Below are 25228 nucleotides of genomic sequence, written 5' to 3'. Positions count from 1 at the left end.
CTGAACTGTCTTCAAATTAGAACTAATATATCCCTTTGTGCATTACAGCAGAAACTTTCTGATTCTTTTTCTGACAGATGTCTGTGAGACTTCACAGCTGGCTATTTGCATAACATTCTCTTGAATCTCTTATCAGTCTCAGGAAACAATTCTTACAGATATGAAGGAGACCTTGTGGCCCGTCAGCAGAATTACGTTTACATAATACGCTAGGACATTTGAGAGAGAAAGGAAGATGTTTTGTGTAAATGTATAGACAATCACACTAAAAAAATGCACAGTCATAATAAGCATCCTGTTCTCATGTTTTTGCTTATCATAGTCTCTGCATCACACAAGGAGGACTAGCAAATTTTCACGTTAGAGGAAGAAAGATGTCATGATTATTAAAACAACAACTCCGAGGATTATCTGGCTATAGGAGAAATCCTGCCTGGTTCTCTGCATTTACAGAAAATGGTAGGCAAACAATCAAGACCCAGTCCTGCAAAAGATTATCTGAAGCTTAGTAAACAAAGCTATTATTTTGTTGCTATTATAATACCAGTAGAACAGAGGTGTGATTCAAAATTTTTTATTACCAGTTCTGTGGGCATGGCTTGGTGGGCATGGCATGGCATGGCATGGCTTGGTGGCCATGGCAAGGGAAGGATACTGTAAAATCTCCATTCCCTCCCCATTCCAGGGGAAGGTTACTGCAAAATCCCCATTTCCTCTCGATCACCGGGGACTTGGGAGGCAGAGAATAGATGGGGGCGGGGCCAGCCAGAGATGGTATTTACCGGTTCTCTGAACTACTCAAAATTTCCGCTACCAGTTCTCCAAAACTGGTCAGCACCCGCAGAATACCACCTCTGTGGTAGAAAGAATAACAGAAGGCACTTTGGAGGTCTTCTAGTCCAACTTCCTACTCAAGCAGGAAATCTTACATGGCTTTAGACAAATGGTTGTCAAGAAAGACTGGAAGTCCTACTCCTTTCGACTATGGTCGGAAGCTGAAGACTACCTGTACTGCTTCTGTGAACACTGAAAAGTGACCGAGAGAACTATGCTCAAGTACATAGTGCAACAGAGACCTTCTTCCTGATAAAACTAACTATCTTAGTTATATGCTGATCTGGGCTCTCTGGATAAATAATATACTGAGGCCATGATGAAGAAAATATGTCAAGGCCAATAGTCTTAAACAGTTGAGTTGGCCACTGAGACATCCATCAACAGTAATGCTTGGATGCGGTCACTTCCACTTTTTCCTGGGGTATGGATAATCTGTCGGCAACACGTTAATTGGAAGGGTGGTTGATTATCATCAATTGCCAGAAGTGAAAATCTCCCAGAAGTGGAATTACAAGAATAAGAAAATATGCACTCAATGAAACGTCTCCAAAAACAGCAAAATAAATGGGAGGGAAATGGCAGGCTGGATTATAACACTTCATATCAGAGTTGTGAAAAATCTCCAAAGAAAAATAACCCTGAAAATTCAGGCATTTCTCTTCCCCAATTCCTGGTTCAGTAAATTTGGCTAGGATCAATCAATCAATCAATCAATCAATCAATCTATATTAAATCTTGGTCAGATTTAATGTAGGTATTATGGTTTAAAAGCACACTTCATAGCAGAATTGTGAAAAGTCTCCAAAGAAAAATAATCCTGAAAATTCAGGCATTTCTCTTCTTTCCTCTTTCTTAATCCCTGGTTCAGTACATTTGGATGGGAACAATGAATGAATGAATGAATGATGAATGAATCAATGAATCAATCAATCAATCAATATTAAATCTTTGACAGATTTAATATAGGTATTATGAGTTAAAGTACTCAACCTACAGAAAGAGAGTCTGAAAAATTCTACTCTTGCCTCTCCAGTGACACCATGACATTCTCAACAGGGGTGAAATTCACTTACCTTTCCCTATGGTTCGCAAATGTGAGTGCGAGTGCACGCCTCCTCCACGCATGCGCAGAACCTTCTGTGCATGTGCAGAGGGTAAAAAATGGGACATGATGACATCCGGGTGGGTGGGTGGAGCCTCCCGCCGCTGATGCTACCGGATTGCATGATCCAGATAGACCTGGCTGAATTTAACCACTGATTCCCACCCTGCCCCTGGTATCCTCAGCAACCTTACGAACTCCCTGTCCAGCAGAAACATGTTGTGCTAAGAATGGTTTGACCAACGTCAACTGCTACAGAAGTCAACACCCTGGGGCAGCACATTGAAAGCCGAGAGAAGTTTTGAAATCTTAGGTCTAGAAAGCCTCGAACTACATTGTCTACGTTTCGACCAATGCTTAGTTCATAAGATTATTTACCAAAATGTTTTACCTGTAAATGAATACTTTAATTTCAACCATAATAATACAAGGGACATCAATAGATTTAAACTCAATGTAATTTGCTCTAATCTTAATTGTAGGAAATAGGAATTTTGCAATAAAGTATTAAATGTCTGGAACACTCTACCTGATCCTGTTGTTAGTGTCTCTAAACCCCATCCCTTTTACCATAAACTGTCTACTGTGGACCTTTAAAGTTTCTTAAGAGGTCCCTAAGGGGGTGTGCATAAGCGCACCTGCGTGCCTACCATTCCTGTCTTACTGTTTCCAATTATATGTAATCATGCTATGTGTTTATGGCTATGTTTTGCCAATTTATATCCTTTTTTTTTTTGTGCCAATTTTTTTTCATGTGTCCATGTCTGTGTCTGCTTTACTTGTTTTCTTGTATTTGTTGACAAATAAAATAAATAAATAAATAAGTAGGAAATACATGCTTCTTATGAAAAGTATCGTTTGTTTGATTCTCTCTAGGCAGGATGAGGTGGTAATGTGATAACATTCATATTAACATTCAAGTCTGAAATCCATGAATGTGAATAAAAGATGCTTCCAAGGTTGCCAAAGTTTGTTTCTGTTTCTACAGCAGGGATTTGCTGTTCTCATTTTTCCCTGGCACCCCAGTCATGGCTCCATAATCAGGTCCAAAACCTGCCTACGCACATCACAGAAGAGATTTGGGAGGGAATCAGAAAGGCTCAGAAAGGATGGGATGACCCATTGCATTAGGCAAAATAGAAAAATAGACAGGAGCAGTTGAACCATGAATTGTATATTTTTTTCTGAAAGTAAGGTCTACCCCTATTTGCTGTTGTTTTTCAGTTGCTAAGTTGTGTTGCGACCCCATGAATTACAGAATGCTAACCCCATTTGTCCTCCACTGTCTCCCAGAGTCCTTGTCCCTATTTACTGGGGTATAAATTCATCCACTACAGTGGTGGGTTTCAATTTTTTTTTATTACCGGTTCCGTGGATGTGGCTTGGTGGGCATGGCCTGGCTTGGTGGGTGTGGCAGGGGAAGGTTACTGCAAAATCCCCATTTTCTCCCAATCAGCTGGGACTCGAGAGGCAGAGAATAAATGGGGGTGGGACCAGTCAGAGGTGGTATTTACCGGTTCTCCGAACTACTCAAAATTTCCGCTACCGGTTCTCCAGAACTGGTCAAAACCTGCTGAAACCCACCTCTGCTCCACTGGATATACATTCTTGATACTTTTTAAATAAAGAAACCTCTAGTGTTTACATTTAATTACACAGACTTTTTTTCCTATTGCTAACTCTGTAGCAAATTTAATGTTTAGCAACGCTTTTGCCCTTTGCTTGGGTAAAATTAAACTCATTCAACATTAGCGTGCATCAAATAGAAACTTAGTAACTCGTTTCAAGACTAGTATTTAAAATGGCTTTACCTTAGCTCTCTACTCACAAAAATAAATGTAGTTCCAACTTACTACCAATAAGCATTGGCATTAATAATTGATTTCTTTTAAGCCAGCTTTTAAAAATCCCTCGATGCCATCCATAGCAAACTGCAAGGATGCCAAAATAATGACACATGAGTGATGATGTCATCACACAAATAAATGACTCACGAGTCATGACATTTGTCATAAGTATGTAAATCACAGTATTTGGGTAATAATGTTGTCATTTGTTTCTCTTGCCTCCTCCAACAGAGGCCTATGCCAAAGAAAATTATTCTAGTAGTTATTAGTAATTCTATATTTTTTACCACAGAAAAAAAATAGAAAAGAAAAAAAAACCTTGTGCAAAATTAAAAACATTTTAAAGAGTAACCTTCAATTGACAAGTAAAACTTTGTTGCACTAAGTTAATCATCTTTACATGTTGCAGGTCCCATCTATTACGGCAGGGGTGTCCAAACTTGGCAACTTTAAGACTTGTGGACTTCAACTCCCAGAATTCCCAGCTTTCCTGGCTGAGGAATTCTGGGAGTTGAAGTCCAGAAGTCTTGAAGTTGCCAAGTTTGGACACCCCTGTATTAGGGAAATACATCTGGTGGGACCAAGAAAAAGGTGGTAGCCTTCTCAGTGGAAGCTCTCTCCCAATGGAATATTATTCCCTGGAGATACGATTGGTCCTCACCCTGTTACTTTTCCAGAAGATCCTGAAGTTATGGTTCTATCTGGGGGCCTGGGGACCCCTAAGCTGATTCAGAGCCAATCAAGTGATTGGTTGTTGCCAATACAGGGGAAGTGAGATTGTATGGCTTTTATGCTTCTGATTTTTTTAAAAAAACTTTTAAGGTCTCTGGAGTCACTGTGTGGGAGTTGGGCAGCCATATAAATCTATTTAACGAATAAAACCTTCTGGCCCAGTTCAAACAAAGAAACAAACAAAAAGTATTTATGATAAAGCAAAATATAAACGAGCTGTGTGCTCTTATCTTTGTTTTATTTGGCTCTTTTTTCTCTCTTTACATGTTGCAGGCCAACCCATTTGAGATTAATTAGATATAATTTTCCATTTTAGCTAATGTATGACACAGTATTGTAACTGAAATAAGCCAAGACCTTTTAAAAATAAATGAATGGAACTTTCACGAAGTGTGAAAACTAGTAAAAATGTTGATCCATAGATTACTTTAGACCAGTTCTTTTTTCTCAGTTGCTAAGGTTGAGAAACACTAGTTTAAGCCAGCTAATAGCCGAAGATTCCTATGAATTCAACCATATCCTTTACCCAAGAATCAGATCAATTTAAATCAGAAACAGAAAACTTCCTCAAGCTTTTCCTGCCTTTCTGATTTTAAGCCAGGGCTCAGAACGATTAACATAATGATGATAATGATGGCATAATGATGCCATCAGCAGCAACCAAACTCAAGACTGATTTATTCAATATACGGCTGGCAAAAATAGGCTGAAATAAGTTGAAGATCAGCATAGACTGTCTAAATTTGCAGAGTGGTTTCATAAAAATAAAGTTAGGGCTAAGAGGGAAGGAAATCTTGCAAAGGCTTGATACTATTTAGATGTTTAATCAGAAAGGAGGCACTAATATACACCAAAAGATATACCCTATTTTAGAATATCATACTTTATATACTTCATGTTCATCTTGGATGAACATGGATAACTTGGATAACTATTTATATAGTTAACCCCCAGGATAAATACACTGCTTAGGAAAACCATGGGAAAAACCTGGTCAGTATAATGTTACTTCTTCTCTTTCAGACCACCTGGGTGATTGATTGATTGATGGATTGATTAATTACCTTCAAGTCAGTGTCACTTTTAGCAACCATATAGATAAATTCTATCCATAATGATCTGGGATTATCTTTATACCTTGGGTGATCTTTCTGGGAGTATCCTGGGGTTATACAGATTTGGCATACATTCCCGAGGTCCTTCACTCAACTATCCCAGGAAACACACAACCCTCCCCCCACCATGATAAGGAACTCAGCAAGACTTGGGGGGTATTCTGGGAATAGAGGGAGAAAATAATTAGCCATCAATTCATGCATATTTATGTTTCCTTATACAATTCCTTTCAATTAGAGACATAAGGAGTTGTCTTGAATTAGAGTTAGAATATTCATCCTTTTAAGCTTAGTACTTTCTATATGACTAATTGGCTGATTCTAGGTTTCCAGATCAACCTGCAGATACTAGGAACTGAATGTCCTGGATGGAGATTTTCAGTTATCCAGGTCATGGTTGTCCCTAAACTGCTTTTTCAAGAGGCAACTGGAGTTTCTGGCTTTTCTTTTTTCTTTTATTTGCATTTATATCCCGCCCTTCTCCGAAGACTCAGGGCGGCTTACACTATGTTAGTAATAGTCTTCACCCTATTTGTATATTTATATACAAGGTCAACTTATTGCCCCCAACAATCTGGGTCCTCATTTTACCTACCTTATAAAGGATGGAAGGCTGAGTCAACCTTGGGCTTGGTGGGACTAGAACCTGCAGTAATTGCAAGCAGCTTGTTAATAACAGATTGTCTTAGCAGTCTGAGCCACAGAGGCCCTGTGGCCTTGAAGATGTTTCGCTTCTTATCCAACAAAACTGAAGAAGCTTTTTGAACGAGAAGTGAAACGTCTTCACAAAAAAAACAGAAACTCCAGTTCCCTCTTGAAAAAGCATCTTTGGGACTAGGAACTGAACTTGTCATAAGCTTCAAGCTGCACTACCAGCTTCTCCTTGGTCATGAGAAGAAAGAAATCTTGAAATATTCTTTTTTGACATAATTCTGTGCACTTCTTGTGTGAAAGAAGTAAATAGCTCCATTTTTATTCTTTGTTTTGTCTCCAAGTAAATAAATGCTCGTTGGGCATCTCCAACACTGACTCCCCTTCTCTATGGCATATCAGCATCTTCCATAATGAATCACATCTGATTCTAGGGTGACCACACTGAAGAAAATGTGCAGTTAGGAAATTAACCACAGCTGCCCAACTTCAGCTGAGTTGCTGAAAACCTTCCCAATATAAAACAAGCAAGTTCTTCCTACCGAATGAAGCTTCTGGTAGAGACCACACGCATTGCAGACATATCCTCCATTTGCGTTCTTTCGCCAGAGTGAGGTCTTTGTGGTCAGGCAATTGGCACAAAAAACACCCGAGCCTCTACGCCTCTAAAATTGGGGACGGAAAAAAGAAAGGGAAAAAAAATGTCAAAGGTTAGTCACGTGATCTGTAAATATGACAAATGTACACAACAGTTTTCTATTTAGCTTGATAGTATAAAATTGCACTGCACTGCACATAATGCTGATTTTCATGACAATTTACCCTGCACTAATGGATCAAGTGTGCAAAACACAAATACTTTTGTTTTCCTCCAAAGTTTTAATTTGGTAAACTACTGAATTTGTGCCTTTTAATGAACAGATTTGGTGCCCTGAATTTTAAGATATTTTTTAAAAAGAGTTGCTCTTAGGTATTTTTTCTCCCTGGATTTTGAGTTATTTTAATGGTGCGATCATTAACAATACACTTAAACATAAATAAAAATCTTCCCAATTAATTTCAGTTTGCATGTAGCCTTATTTAGGTTCTTAGAAAGTCTTTCTATCTCTTTAACAAGATGCAAAGTGTTAAATTACAGGCTAACATAATTATAAAAATCACATATGCTGCTTTTTATTTCCTAAAGCCCACTGAAAGCATGGCTCAAATTTAGTACTATGAAGGTGTACATAGAGCTCTACTTTGGTGATAAAACCACATGATGTTTTCTCATCAGCAGATGGTGAAAAGGATACTTTTAGGAATGCGAAGTGAACATAAATGAGAGTTTGATTGAATTCCACAGCTTTCTTAATCCAGCAACTGAGAAAGATCTGTTAGATTTCTACTATCGTATCAAGATAGCGTTCAATCTAGTAAAGTGAGTTTCATAGAAGAATACGGCAAAACAAACCATTACAGACTGACTTTATAAACATAATTGTTAATAATTATGACATTTCTATTTCTCCTTCCTTCAAGGAAAGCAAAACTTTTCAAGTTTCTTTAATAATAATAATAATAATAATAATAATAATAATAATAATAATAATAATAATAATAATAATAATAATAATAATAATAATAATTATTATTTAATTTCTATACCGCCCTTCTCCCGAAATAAATAAATGTTTAAATATAAACATTTATTAAGAGTTCTTAAATTTTCCACAACTGTGGAAGAGCGAACCATTTCAGCAAAAAAAACGCTTAAACTCATTTTGTTCTAAATTAAAAAATTACTAACCTCGTAAATCAAAATTTCAAGGTTTCCTCAAATTTAAGCAATTCATTTAATTTTACTCCATACTGTAGGGAAGGAATGCTGGTGCCAAGAAAGTACAATGGTTATAATTGTACTCTGATACATTTCAAATGGAAAGCTTTTTGCAGACATAATTTTGGCTTGGAGCATGGAACACTTTCTTGGCATAGAAAGGGCATTTGATTCATCGGGTGTTTCGCAATGTATCACTAAAAAGACCTGGTGATCAGCCAGTTCCCTATAGGGTAATTTTTCCATCCAGATGTAAGCGCTATCAGAGGCCCTCGTCAGCTAAACTAATTATGATCTTGCATTTGCTGATGGCTGCTCGCTTCTAATGTTTAGCTTCCCCATTAATCCACTATACAGCAAAAACATAGGAAACACACAGAATTGAGGGGCTCGAAATCTACATGGCTATAAAATCTAACAAAAGTGCAATATTTTAGGAAGATTGGGGAAACATTTTCAGTAAGAACTGAAGTCAGACCAACAATTGCCTTTTAAACCACAAATATAGTTTCATTAGTGTAACGAGTTGGGTTTCTTTAAGTCAAATCAAGAATGCCAAAGGAATAATCAGTTCCTCCATCTCTGCCTCTAAGCTCAGTACCACTTAATCAAAACTATAATTATAGCTCACTCTTTCACCCAAATCTCAAGTGCAAGTGGACTTGATCTGTATAGAATGGTCTTAAGTAGCTTCAGATTTATGTTTGAAATGGTCAGTTTGTTTGTTTAAATACATAAAATGCACTCCCTGAACCACAATAATATTGTATGCATGCTAACCTAATAGTCTAATGCTGGTCAGTGAGTTGCCTAACAAGTATCTAAAGTCCTTTTAAAAAAACTCTATAGGCTAGAATACCCACAAAAAACGCTCAGCTGATTGCCAAAAATACTTTCTTTGGAGATCAATAAACTTTTAGTTAAATGCGATTACAGTTATGCATGCAATGAGATCTAATGGAAACTCTTTAGCATGGTCATCTTTTGAATCTGCTTGAAAAAACATACCAGTCTGTTCCAAATGTTCTTAGAAATGGTATATACAAGCAGAGGCACGCTGAATTGGGTGTATACCGAGTGTGAGTTTTTCCATGCTTGACAAGTTTGATGGGTGATGGTTACTTGGCTGAATTTTTTTAGAAACCAGATCATTGTTTTTAACAAACAAGTACTTGTCTGGAGTTGACAATTTACAGTTTTCTACTATATGTTGTGCACACATAGTTGTAACAAAGGCTTAGGGCATTAATTATGTAATTGTGGCTACCCACTTAATTTTCTGAAAACTCATCACTCTCTTCTCATGCATTTCCACGATTATACTGAATTAATATCTCTTTGCAGCATTTAGTTGAATTTTAGTCTTGATTATAAACAAAGGGAGCTTGAATATTTATTGTTTTGGATATATGTATTTATGCATTTTTTAAAAAAAGATGTAAAATTTAAAGAATGAATTATACCCAGAAGAGGTCATTTATTTTGTACAATAAGCATGGGGCTAGGATCTAGCTTAACTGGACGAATGAATGAATGAATATCAGATTTATGCTTTGGAAATATATACACTGAAAATGTTAAAATTCAGCTTTTTGGTAGAACTGACATCTGCAATAACCTGTATCCAAATCATCATATTATAAACTTTATCCTGTAACTGTAAGTAATCTTACTTGATTATTTGAAAGATTATGTAAAAATAGTCAGACATGGAAATTATTATGAATTTTTTTGTCTGCTAAAAGAATGGAAATAATCTCTAAAGCCGGACGGGGGGACATACATTTCTTCTTGCTACACAGAGAATGGATTGTTGTAGAACTCATTATGTTAACCCAGTTATGAATACAGAAAGGATGTAATATTAATAAAGGATAAGTGAATGCTATTTATTAATTTTTGAAATTACTTGTTGGAAAACAAGATAAATTAGAAAGCATATTGTCCGTTTAGAAATGTTAACTATTTTTGAGCTGGTTTGTTGTATGTCAAATGGCTATTTTGTATAATATACATCATAAAAACTGATCAAGCTGAAGAATAATCTAATTTTGAATGATTACAAATTACAAGTACTCACTTGTGATATGGTGACAAGAACAAATATATTTGATCTATTATGGCCTTCCTTAAATGAAGGTTGTTCAGATATGGTGAACATCAATTCCCAGAAATTCCAGGCAATGTCATCATTTTTTTTTGGTTGGGAATTCTAGAAATACATCTGGAGGGCACCTGGTTAAAGAAGGCTGTTACTCTTGCCTTGGTTATATCATACATTAAGGAGTTAGCTCCAAATATTCTTTACTGCTCGTTTGTTTGCATCAGCTGTCAGCATTCAATTAGCCAAAGCCAACAGCTCTGTAAGTAGATACCAAAAACTCTTTAATGTAAAAAAGAAAAGAAACCCAAACTCTATTCTGGCTGAAATTGTGGATTCCTGTAAGAGGATGTGGGTAGTGCGATGGTTCAGTGGTTAAGATGCTGGGCTTGTCGGCTCAAAAACTGACAGCTCAGGTTTGAGAACTGAGTGTCACACAAGAGGTTGGTCACCCATCTTCACCTAGCTTCTGCCCACCTAGCAGTTTGAAAGCATGAAAATGCGAGTAGATAAATAGGTACCACTTTGGTGGGAAGGAAACAGCACTCTGTGACATCATGCTGGCCACATGACTGCAGAAATGTCTTCTGACAGTGCTGGTTCAATGACCTTGAAATGGAGATGAGTGCTGCCACTTATAGTTGACAACGATTAGAAGACTACAATCTGAAGGGATTAGTTTCCTTCCTCTTCCCCTTCCCTTTCCCTTATATGAGGATGTGAAATGTGCTATTAACCATAGTTTACATGTCTATGTTCAATTTCTTTAATGTTACTCTCTTTTGTTCAACGTAACCCTAAATTCATGCCCTAGATTAGATTAAACAGCTATTTGAAAAATTGCCAGAGTGAACTATGTTATGGAGGACAGTCCAATCCAATTCATGTTTAGAAATATATAACCAAAAACCTGTATTAAAGAAGTGAACATTTGGGATTTTGGTTTTCCAGACTGATCAGGTGCAAAAGTAATCCAACTGTACATTTTCACCACATTTATGATTTCCAGAGCTGAAGCTGTAGCTATAAATCAGCACAAGAAAGCATGGAACCCATTATGGGCTAGCTATAGATTTTAGGGTTGTTTGACATGAATGTGCCACATGGTGCTACTGCTGTTGGCTGGTTTTGTTCTTTTAGCTTAAACTAGACATAAAAATATGCTGAGTTTGTTGCTTTCTTTTCTACACAGCAACAGGAAGAAGGTTATGGAGCTTAGCAGCAGGTATCTTGATGGAATTGAATCTTTGGAGATGGGCATGATAAAGCTGATTATCGATGCATTAACATCGTGAGTTGACAGACAATTCTTCTAATGTGTGTTCTTTTTCCTTTGCCCCTGAGTGTTCACCAATAAAAGTATTAATTCAAGACAAGAGTTTATCTAACACATTTGCTTTTCAACCCTCCTTGAATGTTATTTCTACTTTCAAACACAAATTTCAGAAAATGCAAATTCTCCTTTTGGAAACACACATACAATGTAGGTATTAATTTTGCAGGCACACAACATGGTGGCAATGTGACAAAGGGTTCCTTATGAGCTTGAGAAACGCAGTTCGAAGTCATTCCTAGCCATTATCAACAAACTGCAAATCTGTTGAACTGGGTCCTGCTGTATATCATGGGAAATCTGTGTTCAGTTTCATACAAGATCATATTTTATCCTAGCCATAACAAAATCTGCAACAACAGCTCTTAACATCATGGAAGCAAGGACTCACTGAGCACCAATGACAGGAACTAGATTTCCTTCAATGCCACTTGCTTTAATTGGAGTTAGCCGTGCAAATTTCCTGTACAGACTTGGAAAAATAATCCCAAAGGATCAATAATTGAAACTATACTTCTGCTAAGTCAATCTTTAATTATGTGAATCCTTGTATCGAATACATTATAATAACACAGCATGAAGGGACAACTACAGTTAAGGGTCTCTCAGTATTTTCCATTTTAGTTCCTAGGTTGGGTGTTTAATATATTAGTCGTTTCAAATCACACTGGGTTGAAATTTGGCATACAAATTGGTTAGCGCAGATGTGAAGTTTTTTTTTTAAAATAAAATTTTCTTTAAATCGGTTCAGCTGTTTATAATTTGAAAGAAGGCCAAATATGATTTTTTTAAAAAAAGAAACAAAAATTCCCAGGTTTGCGAATAATTCTTGCCTTTCATAAGTTGAACCACAGCAGCTTAGTTTCCAGGGAAATGCCAACAGAAAGTTTCCTGCTCCATTAATTTTAAGGGAAAAGAAAGCTTAGCAAAAATAGGGAGGGGAAAACATTTAATCTTGAAGCTTATAACCCAAATGATACCTCTTCAAGGAACTTATGTTTTTTTTTACAGCAAACTGAGAAACATACAAGAACTATGAGAATAAGTAACTGTTTTAATCGGAGGTATTATTTACTAATATTTTAAAAAACATCTTGTTTTTAACCCATACTGGCTCTTGATCATCAGCCAATTTCAGCCAAAGAATGTTTGTGGGTACTGAAAGCAGGAAGATGTTGAAAGATGACATTCATTTTCAGCATATACCTATCGCATATTCAACCAACATATGTATGGGAAGCAGATGTCAACTTTCTATTAAGATTGCAGGGAGCTAATTCACATATTTCTTAGCTTTTATTCTGTAGATATTTGAAGTTCAGAATGGTCCCTTCACATATGCAGTATCTGAGGCAGGACAAGAAACAATGAATGGAAATTAATCAATTAACTATAAAGTCAGAGAAATTTCCTGACAGTTAGAACAATTAATCAGTTGCCCCTGGAAGTTGCGGGATCTCCAATACTTTTGGAGATTTTTAAGACATTGGACAACCATTTATTTGTCTGAAATGTTATAGGGTTTCCGGCATGAGCAGAAGGTTGGGCTAGAAGACCTCTAAGGTCCTTTCCAACCCTGGTGTTCTGTTATGATATAAAGAGCATACATGTTTAATATATTGCCGTGTTTCCCCAAAAATAAGACCCTGTCTTATATTTTTTTGAAACCTGAAATAAGCGCTTAGCCTTTTTTTCGGGGAGGTCTTATTATTTTGGGGTACGTGGAACAAGATGGGGCTCCTCTTGCCGTCTTACCTGATTTCTAGCTCTGCGTTTAAATATTTTCAGGGAAGGCTTATTTTCAGGGGAGGCTTATTTTAGCTCATGCGCTCAAAAGCCCGATTCGGCTTATTATCAGGGGATGTCATATTTTTGGGGAAACGGTATTATATACCCAATGATAGAGATAGATAGATAGATAGATAGATAGATAGATAGATAGATAGATAGATAGATAGATAGAAAGAAAGAATTCTTTATTGGCCAAGTGTGATTGGACAAGGAATTTGTCTTTGATGCATATGCTCTCAGTGTATGTAAAAAGACAAGATACATTTATCAAGAATCAGAAGGTACAATACTTAATGATAGACATAGGTTACAAATAAGCAACCATGTGGAATCACAGCCACCAGTTCTTAAGCTGGTGTTGAATTTCACACACCTGAATTCCTCCCAAGAACCTAGGATGTCATAATGTATTGGTGTAGTGTATATATAAATATTAGTATATTTATATTTAGTATATATTGTATATTAGTATATATACAAATCCAAGCAAATGGCCTTTTGTAATTGACTAATGAAAATATTGTCAATGAGCAGATTTTCTTAAATGCCATCCAGTGGTATGGCACCCAATATGCTGATAACCACTGGATCAGGAATAAGCTACCTCTTTAGGAAGCATTGATTAAAGGATGTCATAATGTATTGGTGTAGTATATACAAATCCAAGCAACATGGCCTTTTGTAGTTGATCAATGAAAATATTGTCAATGAGTCTACTTTCATACTATTTAACAGACTTTTTATAAAGCAACACATAACTGAGATATGTCCGCCTTGAGAAATTTTTGACTCACAAACCTGCATTAGGAAGACATTCAATGAATATCTCTATAAAGCAGGTCTATGTGAAGCAACATTAATATGAATATAGCAATTCACTCTGAATTATTAATTCCTCTTTTTGGTATTGCAAGCAAAGGGGCTATGCCTGCACACACGTCTGTTATTGTTTTACCTGAATTTCAAACATTAAATAATTATTCACAGCAGAAACCCATCTTCTTGAATAATGCCAAAAAAAAAAAAAGTGATGTTGTTCAAATAATATGCTAATTAGTAGTGTTGTGTAAAATGAATTTGAAATGTCTTGTCAAGTCTCAAACAGTTGCCTTCCATTAAAATGAACTGTTTCAACCACTTTGGAAGTGTTTCAAATTCAGAACAGAACTGTTTAAAGTTCAAACAATTGAAACCGTTGTCTGAAGCTATTGTTTAAGCTCGATAGGGGATATTTTGAATTCAAGAGCTCCAAATTCAAACACCTTTATACAACCTTCTAAGAAATATAAAGGAACACTAGTATATCCCTAGTGGTCCGTTTTACCGTCAAAAAGAGGAAAAAAAAGAAAAGAAAAAAGGAATGGCTTCTAATTTTGAAAACTTTTCGTAATAACAAAATTTGCTTCTGTTCTCTGAAAATGAAAATAAGTGCTTGTGTTTTGGAGTATTTGCGCTCTTATAAATATGGGATTTCCCCCCAGCTTCCTCAGATTAGTAAGACAATAATTGGTGCAGAAAACACTGTCTTCCCTTTGAAATAACATTGCTTACCATCCAAAACATACCTGCGCATTGTTAGTGAAACATGCTAATATTATTAAAAAGAATACTTAACTAAATGAAAACTTCCCATGAAAAAATTCAAGAGGCACAAAAAAATTATATTTTTACCAGAAGTGCATATTATTAAAGACTCTAATATCCTTCAAAATTAAAGTTGAATTATTTGTCTTCATGCACGTTACCTTACAGGATACTTCAGAACATAAGTAAAACATATTCCCTCTTAAGCACTAAACATGATAGAGGATATGTATGAAATAAGAATGTAGAAATGTATTTAATTTAGATTTTAATGTAATCTTTTAAGTTAATACTTCACAAATCTATCTATGAAGTTTATTAGTATTTTATATTAACTGATAATCACAAACATCTCATGTATATATTAGGGAATATGTATATGTATGTGTGTGTGTGTGTGTGTGTGTGTGTGTGTGTGTGTGTGTGTGTGTGTGTATAGAGGATAATTAGAACTGCAGGAAAAATAATTGCTACCAACCTGCCTTCCATTGAGGACCTGTATACTGCACGAATCAAGAAGAGGGCCGTGAAAATATTTGCAGATCCCTTGCATCCTGGACATAAACTGTTTCAACTCCTACCCTCAAAACGACGCTATAGAGCACTGCACACCAGAACAACTAGACACAAGAACAGTTTTTCCCCGAAGGCCATCACTCTGCTAAACAAATAATTCCATCAACACTGTCAAACTATTTACTGAATCTGCACTACTATTAATCTTCTCATAGTTCCCATCATCAATCTCTTTCCATTTATGACTGTATGACTATAACTTGTTGCTGGCAATCCTTATGATTTATATTGATATATTGACCATCAATTGTGTTGTAAATGTTGTACCTTGATGAACGTATCTTTTCTTTTATGTACGCTGAGAGCATATGCACCAAGACAAATTCCTTGTGTGTCCAATCACACTTGGCCAATAAAAATTCTATTCTATTCTATTCTATTCTATTCTACACACACACACACACCCCTATACACACACACCCCTATATATACACACACACACATACACACATATTCACATACATACACTCTCCACTACTTTATGAAAAACTAATTTAAAAAGTGTGAATAAAATGGATATTGAAATGCAAAGGAGAATGCAGAAAAAGGTGTGCAACATTTCTTGCAAACAAACAAACAAAAAAGATAAAGGAGAAATACCAATTAAGGCTGGAATAGAGTGAAGACTGAGCAAGCTTGAAGGTTTCTAATACCAGTCTTAAAAAAGCAAAAATGAAGATGGTGATGATATTGAAGTAGCACAATAATGCTGACCAGATGGGGAAGCAGGAGATGGGATTCCATAGATAAATGAATCTGTTAGCTATTTCTGGATTTAAGGATGATGCAGGGATGAATGTGGAATGACATCAGACTTGAGAATTTCCTCCCTCCCTAACCTTCCTTTGAGTAATTTCCTTAAACTGGATCCTTGATGTTATCTCCTGGTTTTTTTAAAAAAAAATTTTTTCTTCTTAGCCAGAATTAATCATGCCAAGTAACATTCTACCATTCCCTTACATATCCCAAAGTTTACTTTAACAGTGTTTGTCCAGAATGGGTTCATTTCAAAGAAATGAAAGCTGAATTTAATAGCTATTGGGAATTACAAGGAAAATGCTAATAGTTATTTTCTATGAGGATAAAAGACTAAGATCTTTCTCCCTCCTGAAATATTAGATTGATTAGATTCCTATAGACAAAGTTGTTTAAACTGAGTAACTACCATGCTGTCATGTGCAAGCAATCAGATCCGCACATGAAGGATTTAGTTTACCACTTTATTGTTCAAGCCTACACACAGGAATCTTCTCAGATTAATGGTTTGCACATGGGTTAAACTCGGTGGTGGGATTCAGCCAGTTCGCACCACTTTGGGAGAACCGGTTGTTAACTTTCTGAGCAGTTTGGCAAACTGGTTGCAGGAAGAAATCATTAGGGCAGAGAACCGGTTGTTAAATTACTTGAATCCCACCACTGGTTAAACTAAATAATGTTCAATAGTATTCAAGGGGTTGGACTTTGCCTTATGACTATGTAGAGACTCTAAACTAATCGCCCACTTGACTCCTCCTTCTGGCTGTGCCAGTTATTCTCCAACACATGCAACATGTTTCCTTAGAAGCAAGCAAATCCTATTCTATTCAATGGGAATTAGCCTCAAATATCTATTGAAGGGCTACTAGAATGTTTGTTTTATTTTACTATAGCATGTTGAGAAAAAAAATCTGTCAAAGTTGTAAACAGGATACTGTGTTTGAACCAATTGATGTAGAAAGTTTACTTTAAAAAATAAGATTTTTCTACTTATGTTATAAGCATTCAGAAACTTCAGAAATGGATTAACAACGTAATGTGGTGTAATATAAGGTATGATATTTAAGCAGCTCATTTACATTCCCTCATTCATGTGGATAAGAAAAAGTACAAAGTATTTTGCAATAAACTATTGCTATGAATCATACTTGAAAAAAAGCATACTAGTGTACACAACTGCCCTAGCTCTATGCTTTAGAACAATAACAAAAAAATAAAACTTTGGATTATAAAAAAAGGGAATATATTCAAATACATTTGCTTTATATCCAGGAAATAATCAAGGTACAAATAATTCATAATTAGGTACAAATAAGAGACATTTATGACATTGGCCAGAATTGACCTTGGTACACACAATTCTTAATAGCATGTTGATGCTGCAAAAAATAGTGTAGACTTCTGCTAATCAGGGGTTCAGCAATTTGGATATGTCATTTTTCTCTCCACAAAAGGACACAAATCATCCAATCAATTCTCAGTCAGAATGAAATGTTCACTGGGTTATCCTTGTTTAAATTTGGTCTTTCTACATGTATATATGTTGTATTTGCATGAAATTTTAAAAGCAATTCAGCTATCCATCCAGTCTTGTTTCTACCACTTCATACCACTTACACAGGGACGGTGTTCCAAGGAAAGGAAGTAGTAGCTTTAAGGAGTTGGCCAACAGATGCTGCATGTTCACCTCCTCTGCCTCCTTTTTTTGCCTTGAAATCTAAAACCCCTGAACAGCTGTAGTGCTGCACAACCTTAAGGTTATGCAATTCTCATGCAGGAAAAAATAATAATCAATCCTATTTGTAGGTTGCCCAATCAGAATGGTTCTGGGATGAATACAGATTAAAAGCTTAAAAGACCAGTACAGTGATTAAAAGAAGAAAAGGCAAAGATGGCCAAATCAGTGAGGCAACCTACACAATAACATTAAAACTACTGCACTATGGATTCCCACCATATCTTAGCCCAGGATTTTGGAAAAGAAACAGATATTTTGGTCAGAAAAACATCAGTGTGGAGCTAATCAGATGTCTGGGATGCTCTTACAGAGAACAGAAGCTATGACAAAAAAGGCACATCTCCCTGGTCCCATCAGAGAAGGTTTAACAAGCCCCAAAGCATTAAGCTTGTTATTTATATTAATAATATTATACTATGTGTGATTCCCTCTTTCTCTCTCTCTCTCTCTCTCGCGCGCGCGTACATATACACACATTAAACACATACTCATATTTAGAAATAAAATAACTATACATACATATGCAACAAAAAGTCTCTAAAATCGTCTTAGCACGAATATCACCAAGATGTTCCAGGTTTTTTTTTTTACAGATGAGAATCCATATTTCTCTTTTCACTGTTGAAAGATTGAAGGCTTTTGAATTATACTATCAGTATTTTAAGATATATAGTGCCACTAACACTTTGTGATGTAAAGATGACCTCCCATCATCAGTAATCTTTGCTTTTGCTATGAGGTATTTCAAAATCTGGGAGTAGTTTTCATTCTCTGCTGGGTAATAGCTAAGAAATATGAGACACATCTGCAGCTGTGCAGAGCCTGGACCGAAGGGAGGGGATGCAGGTATCTTGAGGAAGTTAACATGTCTGGTTATGGTTATAGTCCAAATGAAAACAGCCTGTCAAATTATGGAAGCTACTTTCCAATCCAACGAGATAATGTGAAATGTAACTATAATGAATAGATAGTTACTATAATGAATAGATAGTATGAATAGATACATACTATTGTCAACCATATCATCGGTTCCTATTGCAAACCAAACCAAACCAAATCACCAAATCATGTTCTGGTTCTTCTCTCAAGAAGATAAGGCAGGTTGGAACTTAGAACTACTGATGATGACCATTGAGGGTGATTCTCTGTTTTGCTTGGCTTTATCTTTTACCATATATATTTTAATAAATGCTGAAAAGCAAAATAGACAGCCTTGGCAGCATCTTTCCTTTCATCCTTATTTATAGGAACTCCTATGGGTTCAGTAGAGGGTCCACAAAATTTCTCAGAAAATAAAAATGAATGACAGCTACTGAGTTCTTGGTAAATATTCTGTTTATCACTTATCCAGATTAACCTTTAAGTCTATCTTTTTTTGCCTCCTAAACAAGATAAATTTAATCTGGATGGCACATATTGAATGCCTTCACCAGCTTTTGTGACTGACTATGCAGCCCACCCACGGATGCTACTTAATAAGAATATTGATAGTATATTCTTAATATTTCAAATGTGTTCCTATTTCTGAGTTTTGCTTCAGGTAAAAATTCAAGCTACAACTGTGAAAAAGTGGTTGTCTATTTTTTGTTTTTTAAAAGATATTAATAAGTTATTGTCAAGGGGCAAATTTGATGGAGATTTGATCAAGTTTTGTCATAGGCTCTTTATATTTATTCACCTCAGTATTTGCAGTTGCAGTTCATGGACAAAGATCGTACACTGTGAAATGTGACATTAATCTACTGCATGTGATTTTATTTCACTGAAGTTTATATTTGTTTTATGTTTCTTTAAATGGCATTTTCAATTATTTTGCAATATTTTGACATTTTCAGTTCATTGTGCGATAATCTATTAATTCCCTTGTGAACACCTAAGTTCATCATCCTGATCTAGAATAATTTTAAGAGTTGTTTTATCAAAAAATGAAAACGTTTGTAGCAACTTCTTCAAAAAGCAGGAAAATAATACCATTGGTTCTATTGCTCATGTGAATATTTTAGTTATTAACAATATACCAAATTCTAATATAAAAAAAACTATTTTTTCCAGGTTTCCATGGTTTTCAAACATACAATCATTCTTAATAACAATTCATAAAACCTTCAAAAGGTTTGAGACATAAACAAAATTTGCATGAAATTACAGATTCTACTTTTCATGTATTTTCACAGAATAACTCCCATAGTCCTTATGATTTCCATGTTGCGCTGTTTATTTTCTGTTACTTCTCTAGTCAGTGATTGAAAAATAAATAAATAAATGCTGGGCGAACTCTGTAGGGGTGAAAATGCTCAATTGATAATGACAGGAACTGGCAATATTATACAAAATTGTTAACATTTCACGAATCCTATTTTTCTCCCTTTTATTTAGGCCAAAAAGGAGGGGGGGAGGGGGGAGTGAAGTTGAGTTTTTCCCAGTTTGGACTCATCCAATTTTGGGCCACACTGAATTTTAAATAAACTATTATTTAATCAAATGCAGGCAACATTAGTTTCACTCCTGCTGACAACTTCAATTAGAATATTTTTACTTTGGGCTTAAAAAAAAAAAGGCTCGTGATCTTTATATTGCTGTAGCTTCTGCAGAACATCTGGTTACAATTTTTATATATTCAGCCATCAAACTCCTATCTCCATGAAACAGTTTATTCAAGATTTGTTTTAATTATCCAGCACTGCAAACTGCATCTGGCTTTCTACAAGGAAGTGAGGAAGATATTTCGATGGAGGCAAGCATTACTTTTACTGGATCAACATGGTTGATTGTTGATATAGAAAGGAAGCTGCTGGACAAATGGAATCATAATATTCTCATAATTTCAGCATGAGCTATAATTCTTACGATCTGGAAGCAAGACCCACTGACTTAATTGGGCTTTAACTTCTAAAATTTAGGCTGACAGTCTGACTTAACCATCACATTTATGTTTTGAGCAAATCCTGACTTAGAAACTAAAATTGGTTGGGTTTTTTTTTGTGTGTGTGTAATGTTTGTAATGCCTTCCTGTACTGTGGAACAGAAGGCTGTTTTTAATGAAAGGTACACCAAAATAGATTGGTCTGTTTCTTGTAAATATTGATATAGATGGTTTAATGGAGGTAGAGACTGAAGAGTCAATATTTGTTCCTGTTTTTTGATTGGTCTAATTAACCAACTGATGATGCAGGAGAATGAGTGTGGTGTATGTTAGGGTTTCCTTCTAGGGAAATTAAGGAGGATGTTCTTCTTTTATCAGAATGATATTCAAGAAAAATTTTTACTTTTACACACTCTCAAAACATTGGCGGGACGGGGACGTGTGATACATAATTCTATGTTTAAAAAAAGAGATTTTGAAACGTGGATTTAAATCTTGAGCCATCACATGTGTTTTTTTTTCCTATTACTGAAATCTGAAGTAAGCCATGCTAGTCAGTAATTCTAAGTGTTGTAGACGCAACAATATTGGGAGATGCTTGTTTTGGTAAAGCTGATCTAAAATGATCTCAGGTTCCTTTTCATACAAAAGCTGCGAACCCCAAACTGTATCCATTCTAAATAAATATATAGGTTGTCCTACGGAATATGGCGGCACAATGGCTCAGCGTTTAAGACACTGGGCTGTTGGCTGGAAAGCCACCAGCTCAGGTTTGAGACCCGAGGTCCTCACCCCAGCTCCCATCCTTGCCCCAACCTAGCAGTTTGAAAGCATGCAAATGCAAGTAGATAAATAGGTACCACTTTGGAGGAAAGATAACAGCACTCCATGATGTCATATTGGTTACATGACCACAGAAATGTCTTCAGATAACACTGTCTCAATGGCCTTGAAGTGGAGATGACACTGCTCCCCATAGTTGGCAATGACAGCAGAGTAAAATCCTCACAGACTCCTTTACCTTTACTTACTGAGTATGTAGATCAAATGAATAAATGAACTATGATTCATTTATATGTGCATATATAGGCACACACACATATACACACATGAGTATCAGCTTGGGATATTTAATAAAACTATCAGACAAACTCTTTTGTTGACTATATACATTGTAGTGCCTTAGGGGCAATTATAATTTTGGCAAAGATAGAATTTCTGTGGCATTCTTCACTATTATGACAAAAAGATAATTTTTGTAGTAGAACGGGTACAGAATAGAGTAAGCATGAAAACATTCCTTATTCTTTTACAAGTGTCCATCTCATAATGTAATGTGGAAACGTACAACTATTTTCCTAATGAGGTAACTTATTTTGGAATTCATTAAATGAAAATACCAGAAAAAAAACCCTCTTACTGTAAAGTCTATCCTTACTATTTTTGTTTTTCAAGCAACTAGCATTTATCATTCAAAGTCATATGTTTCAAAATCTTTAGGAATCTCTCCTTTTCAGTTTTTCCTAAAGAGTCAGCTGGGTTTACAAACAATTAGTGAAAAGATCCTATATCGCTCCAAAAATAGATGAATTTCCTAACCTAGCAGGGAAGATAAACACATTTGAATATTTTGGGGAAAATATCACACAAAATCACCACAAAATGCTACATTGACAGATAACCATTATCTTATTCAAAGATAATCCAATGAGAGAAAAATGCAAACAAAAACATTTATGAAAACTTTATTTCCAGAATGGAGAATGATTTCAAAAACTAATGGTTTTTCTATGGAAAAATGCCAATATTAACCCATTACTTAAATTTACTAAGGTTTTTCAGTGTCTCTGATCTTTTTAGTTTCTGTTATAGTAATATTGTTGTCATTATATTTTGTCAATTCAACAGATTGTCTAAGTTTGATTGGTGGGATAAAGGGTAATAGAGCAGTGAAACAAAAATGAGATAGAACAGCATATTTCAATATAATTAGTGAAGTAACATATCACTTAATATATTGATCAGTACTTGATATATTGACGAGTACTTAATATATTGATCAATATATTAAGTACTAGTCCAGTATATGTTGGTAATTAATTTTATATTCATGGTATCTAAGTGTACTTGGAAACTTTAATTATTACAAGTACTTTATTAGTTAACAATGATGTATTTAGGTTAACATTCTTTTTCTATATTATTTTCTATAACCAATAAATTAATATACTATATTTTTAATTATCCTATCTAAGCCTGATAGATTTCAATGAAATTATTACATTGTATTATTCATTTTCCCATGACTTATTATTAATGTTGTCATACCCTTACTAATTATCTCCAGATGTATTGCAGAATAATATATTATTGTAAGAAATTTAAGACTTCCTTTTTTGCAAGAACTTTTTACCGTTACAAAAAGAACTTTGTCTTTCCTATCTATACGAAATCAAGCATAACTGATGGTCATTCCTTAAAATCAACTACTGAAATTCCAGTTGCCCAATTTCTCATAAAGATAATGCAATCTGGCTAAGATATTTCCTTTTAAAACTGCCAATCTTCCAATATTGGGAAATGTACCCGGTTTACCAAGTTTTAAAGGACTCCTAATTCATCAATGAACAAAGAATAGTTCAAAAAACATCCCAATATCTTATATTAAAACTATCCCAAACTAATTTTAGCCCAATTTACTATTGCATCAGATGAATTTTATTAAAATTCTAAAGCAATAGCCAGAAATGTCAAAATGCTAATGTATAATTTTGTGCAAAGATGTATAAAAAAGAAAAACCCTATTGTTCAGTGAAGGAAGCTGTGATATTGTAGGATTTGAAGAATATAGAGTCCAGGTTGGTGTGAGCCTTTATTTATTTATTTATTTATTTATTAGATTTCTAGACCGCCCTTCTCCCGAAGGACTCAGGGCGGTGTACAGCCTTATTAAAACACATAGGTACACAATAAATTTAAAATACATTTAAAATGAAATATTTAACCGGCCAATTTAAAACTAAAACGGTCAAAAGACCGATATAAAACCCTAAAATATAAATTATAAATAGATTAATACAATTTAAAATTCAATTAAAATTAAGTTAAACTAAAATATTAAATTAAAATAATATTTAGGCTAGTCCCGCCCGATTGAATAGCAGAGTCTTCAGTTCCCGCTTGAAGGTACAGAGGTCGGGAAGTTGGCGTAACCCTGGAGGTAACTCATTCCATAGGGTCGGTGCTGCCACAGAGAAGGCTCTCCCCCTGGGGGTCACCAGCCGGCACTGTTTGGCTGATGGCACCCGGAGCAGGCCCGCTCTGTGGGAGCGCACAGGTCGTTGGGAGGCTATCGGTGGCAGAAGGCGGTCTCGTAAATAGCCCGGTCCTAAGCCATTATAGCACAAAAATGAGGAAATGAGAGCTTTTTATAACATATTTCAACATTTTTCCAAAAGATTACATGCGTATTAAGCAGGGCAACCTATTTTCCACTAATAGTTAATACGCTTTGTCTTTGCATGCAATCTTTTTCCACTTATGTTTCTTGTAGCATTAGAGTTCAAATACTGGACAATTAAGGGTTGTTGCTTAGGAATCTTCAGCTAGATGTATTTATTGTTATCTCAGTAAGGTAACACACCTACACACCCTTGCTTTTAAGATCTTAAATCAATGATTCATTATAACTGTCAAAATTATCATCATAATTAGACATCCACACTTTTTATATGCCATTTTATGTTGAATCAATTGTCTAACTAACAGATATTTAATTGCCTAATTCTTTCTACATGCAAGTGTCCTCCCTTTATAGTGCCAGGGAAAAAAATCTTCCTAAAAGAAACTGTCCACATTTATTTTAATATGGTTCCAAGCACTCAACTCTGCTTTTCTAAGCATATTTTTATCTTCCTAAACAAAGCAGGGCAGCCTTTTTTCCACTAGTTTGTCTCTCCTCTCCCCATTCATCAAACATCTGAAACAGAAGATTTGTTTACGTGTTTCTTTTCTTCTTCTTCTTCTTTTTTTTTTTTGAGGAGGAGGGAGTACAAGCTATTTCCTTCTTTCCAGTTTCCTCATAAACAAGGAAACACATTCCATTTAACTTTTTTCCCCTCTGTTAGTTTTACTGTAATTTCTTTTTGTGTTGCTGTGACCCATCCAGAGATGTTGGGAGTTGGGTGGAGAAGCATACAAGTTTAACTATATATTATTATCAATTTGGCACCCTTCTGCCAACCACAATAAAATGACTGAAGTTACAAAAGTATTTTTAAATAATAGCGATTGCAATGTATATTTCTGTCATTTCACTCCCCAGGGTACCAATTTGTGAAGTCTGTGTGCTCTTTACACAGACTCAGACTTCAAAATGTCAGA

General features: G+C 35.4%; 1 protein-coding gene across 10 annotated transcripts in view; it reads right to left on the bottom strand.

The window, feature by feature from the left end:
* Window positions 1-25228, bottom strand: part of TRPS1 (transcriptional repressor GATA binding 1) — a 305789-nt gene that overhangs the window by 10162 nt on the left and 270399 nt on the right. For all 10 annotated transcript variants that reach the window (XM_058174587.1, XM_058174585.1, XM_058174590.1 and 7 more), the window contains one exon: window positions 6827-6949. In XM_058174587.1, coding sequence (XP_058030570.1) covers window positions 6827-6949 — 123 coding nt within the window. The remainder of the gene's footprint in view (window positions 1-6826; window positions 6950-25228) is intronic.

This window comes from Ahaetulla prasina, chromosome 3 (assembly GCF_028640845.1).
Source record: "Ahaetulla prasina isolate Xishuangbanna chromosome 3, ASM2864084v1, whole genome shotgun sequence".
Classification (NCBI taxonomy): Eukaryota; Metazoa; Chordata; class Lepidosauria; order Squamata; family Colubridae; genus Ahaetulla; species Ahaetulla prasina.
Note: the sequence above shows the minus strand (reverse complement) of the source record. Positions and strands in the feature narration are given on the sequence as shown.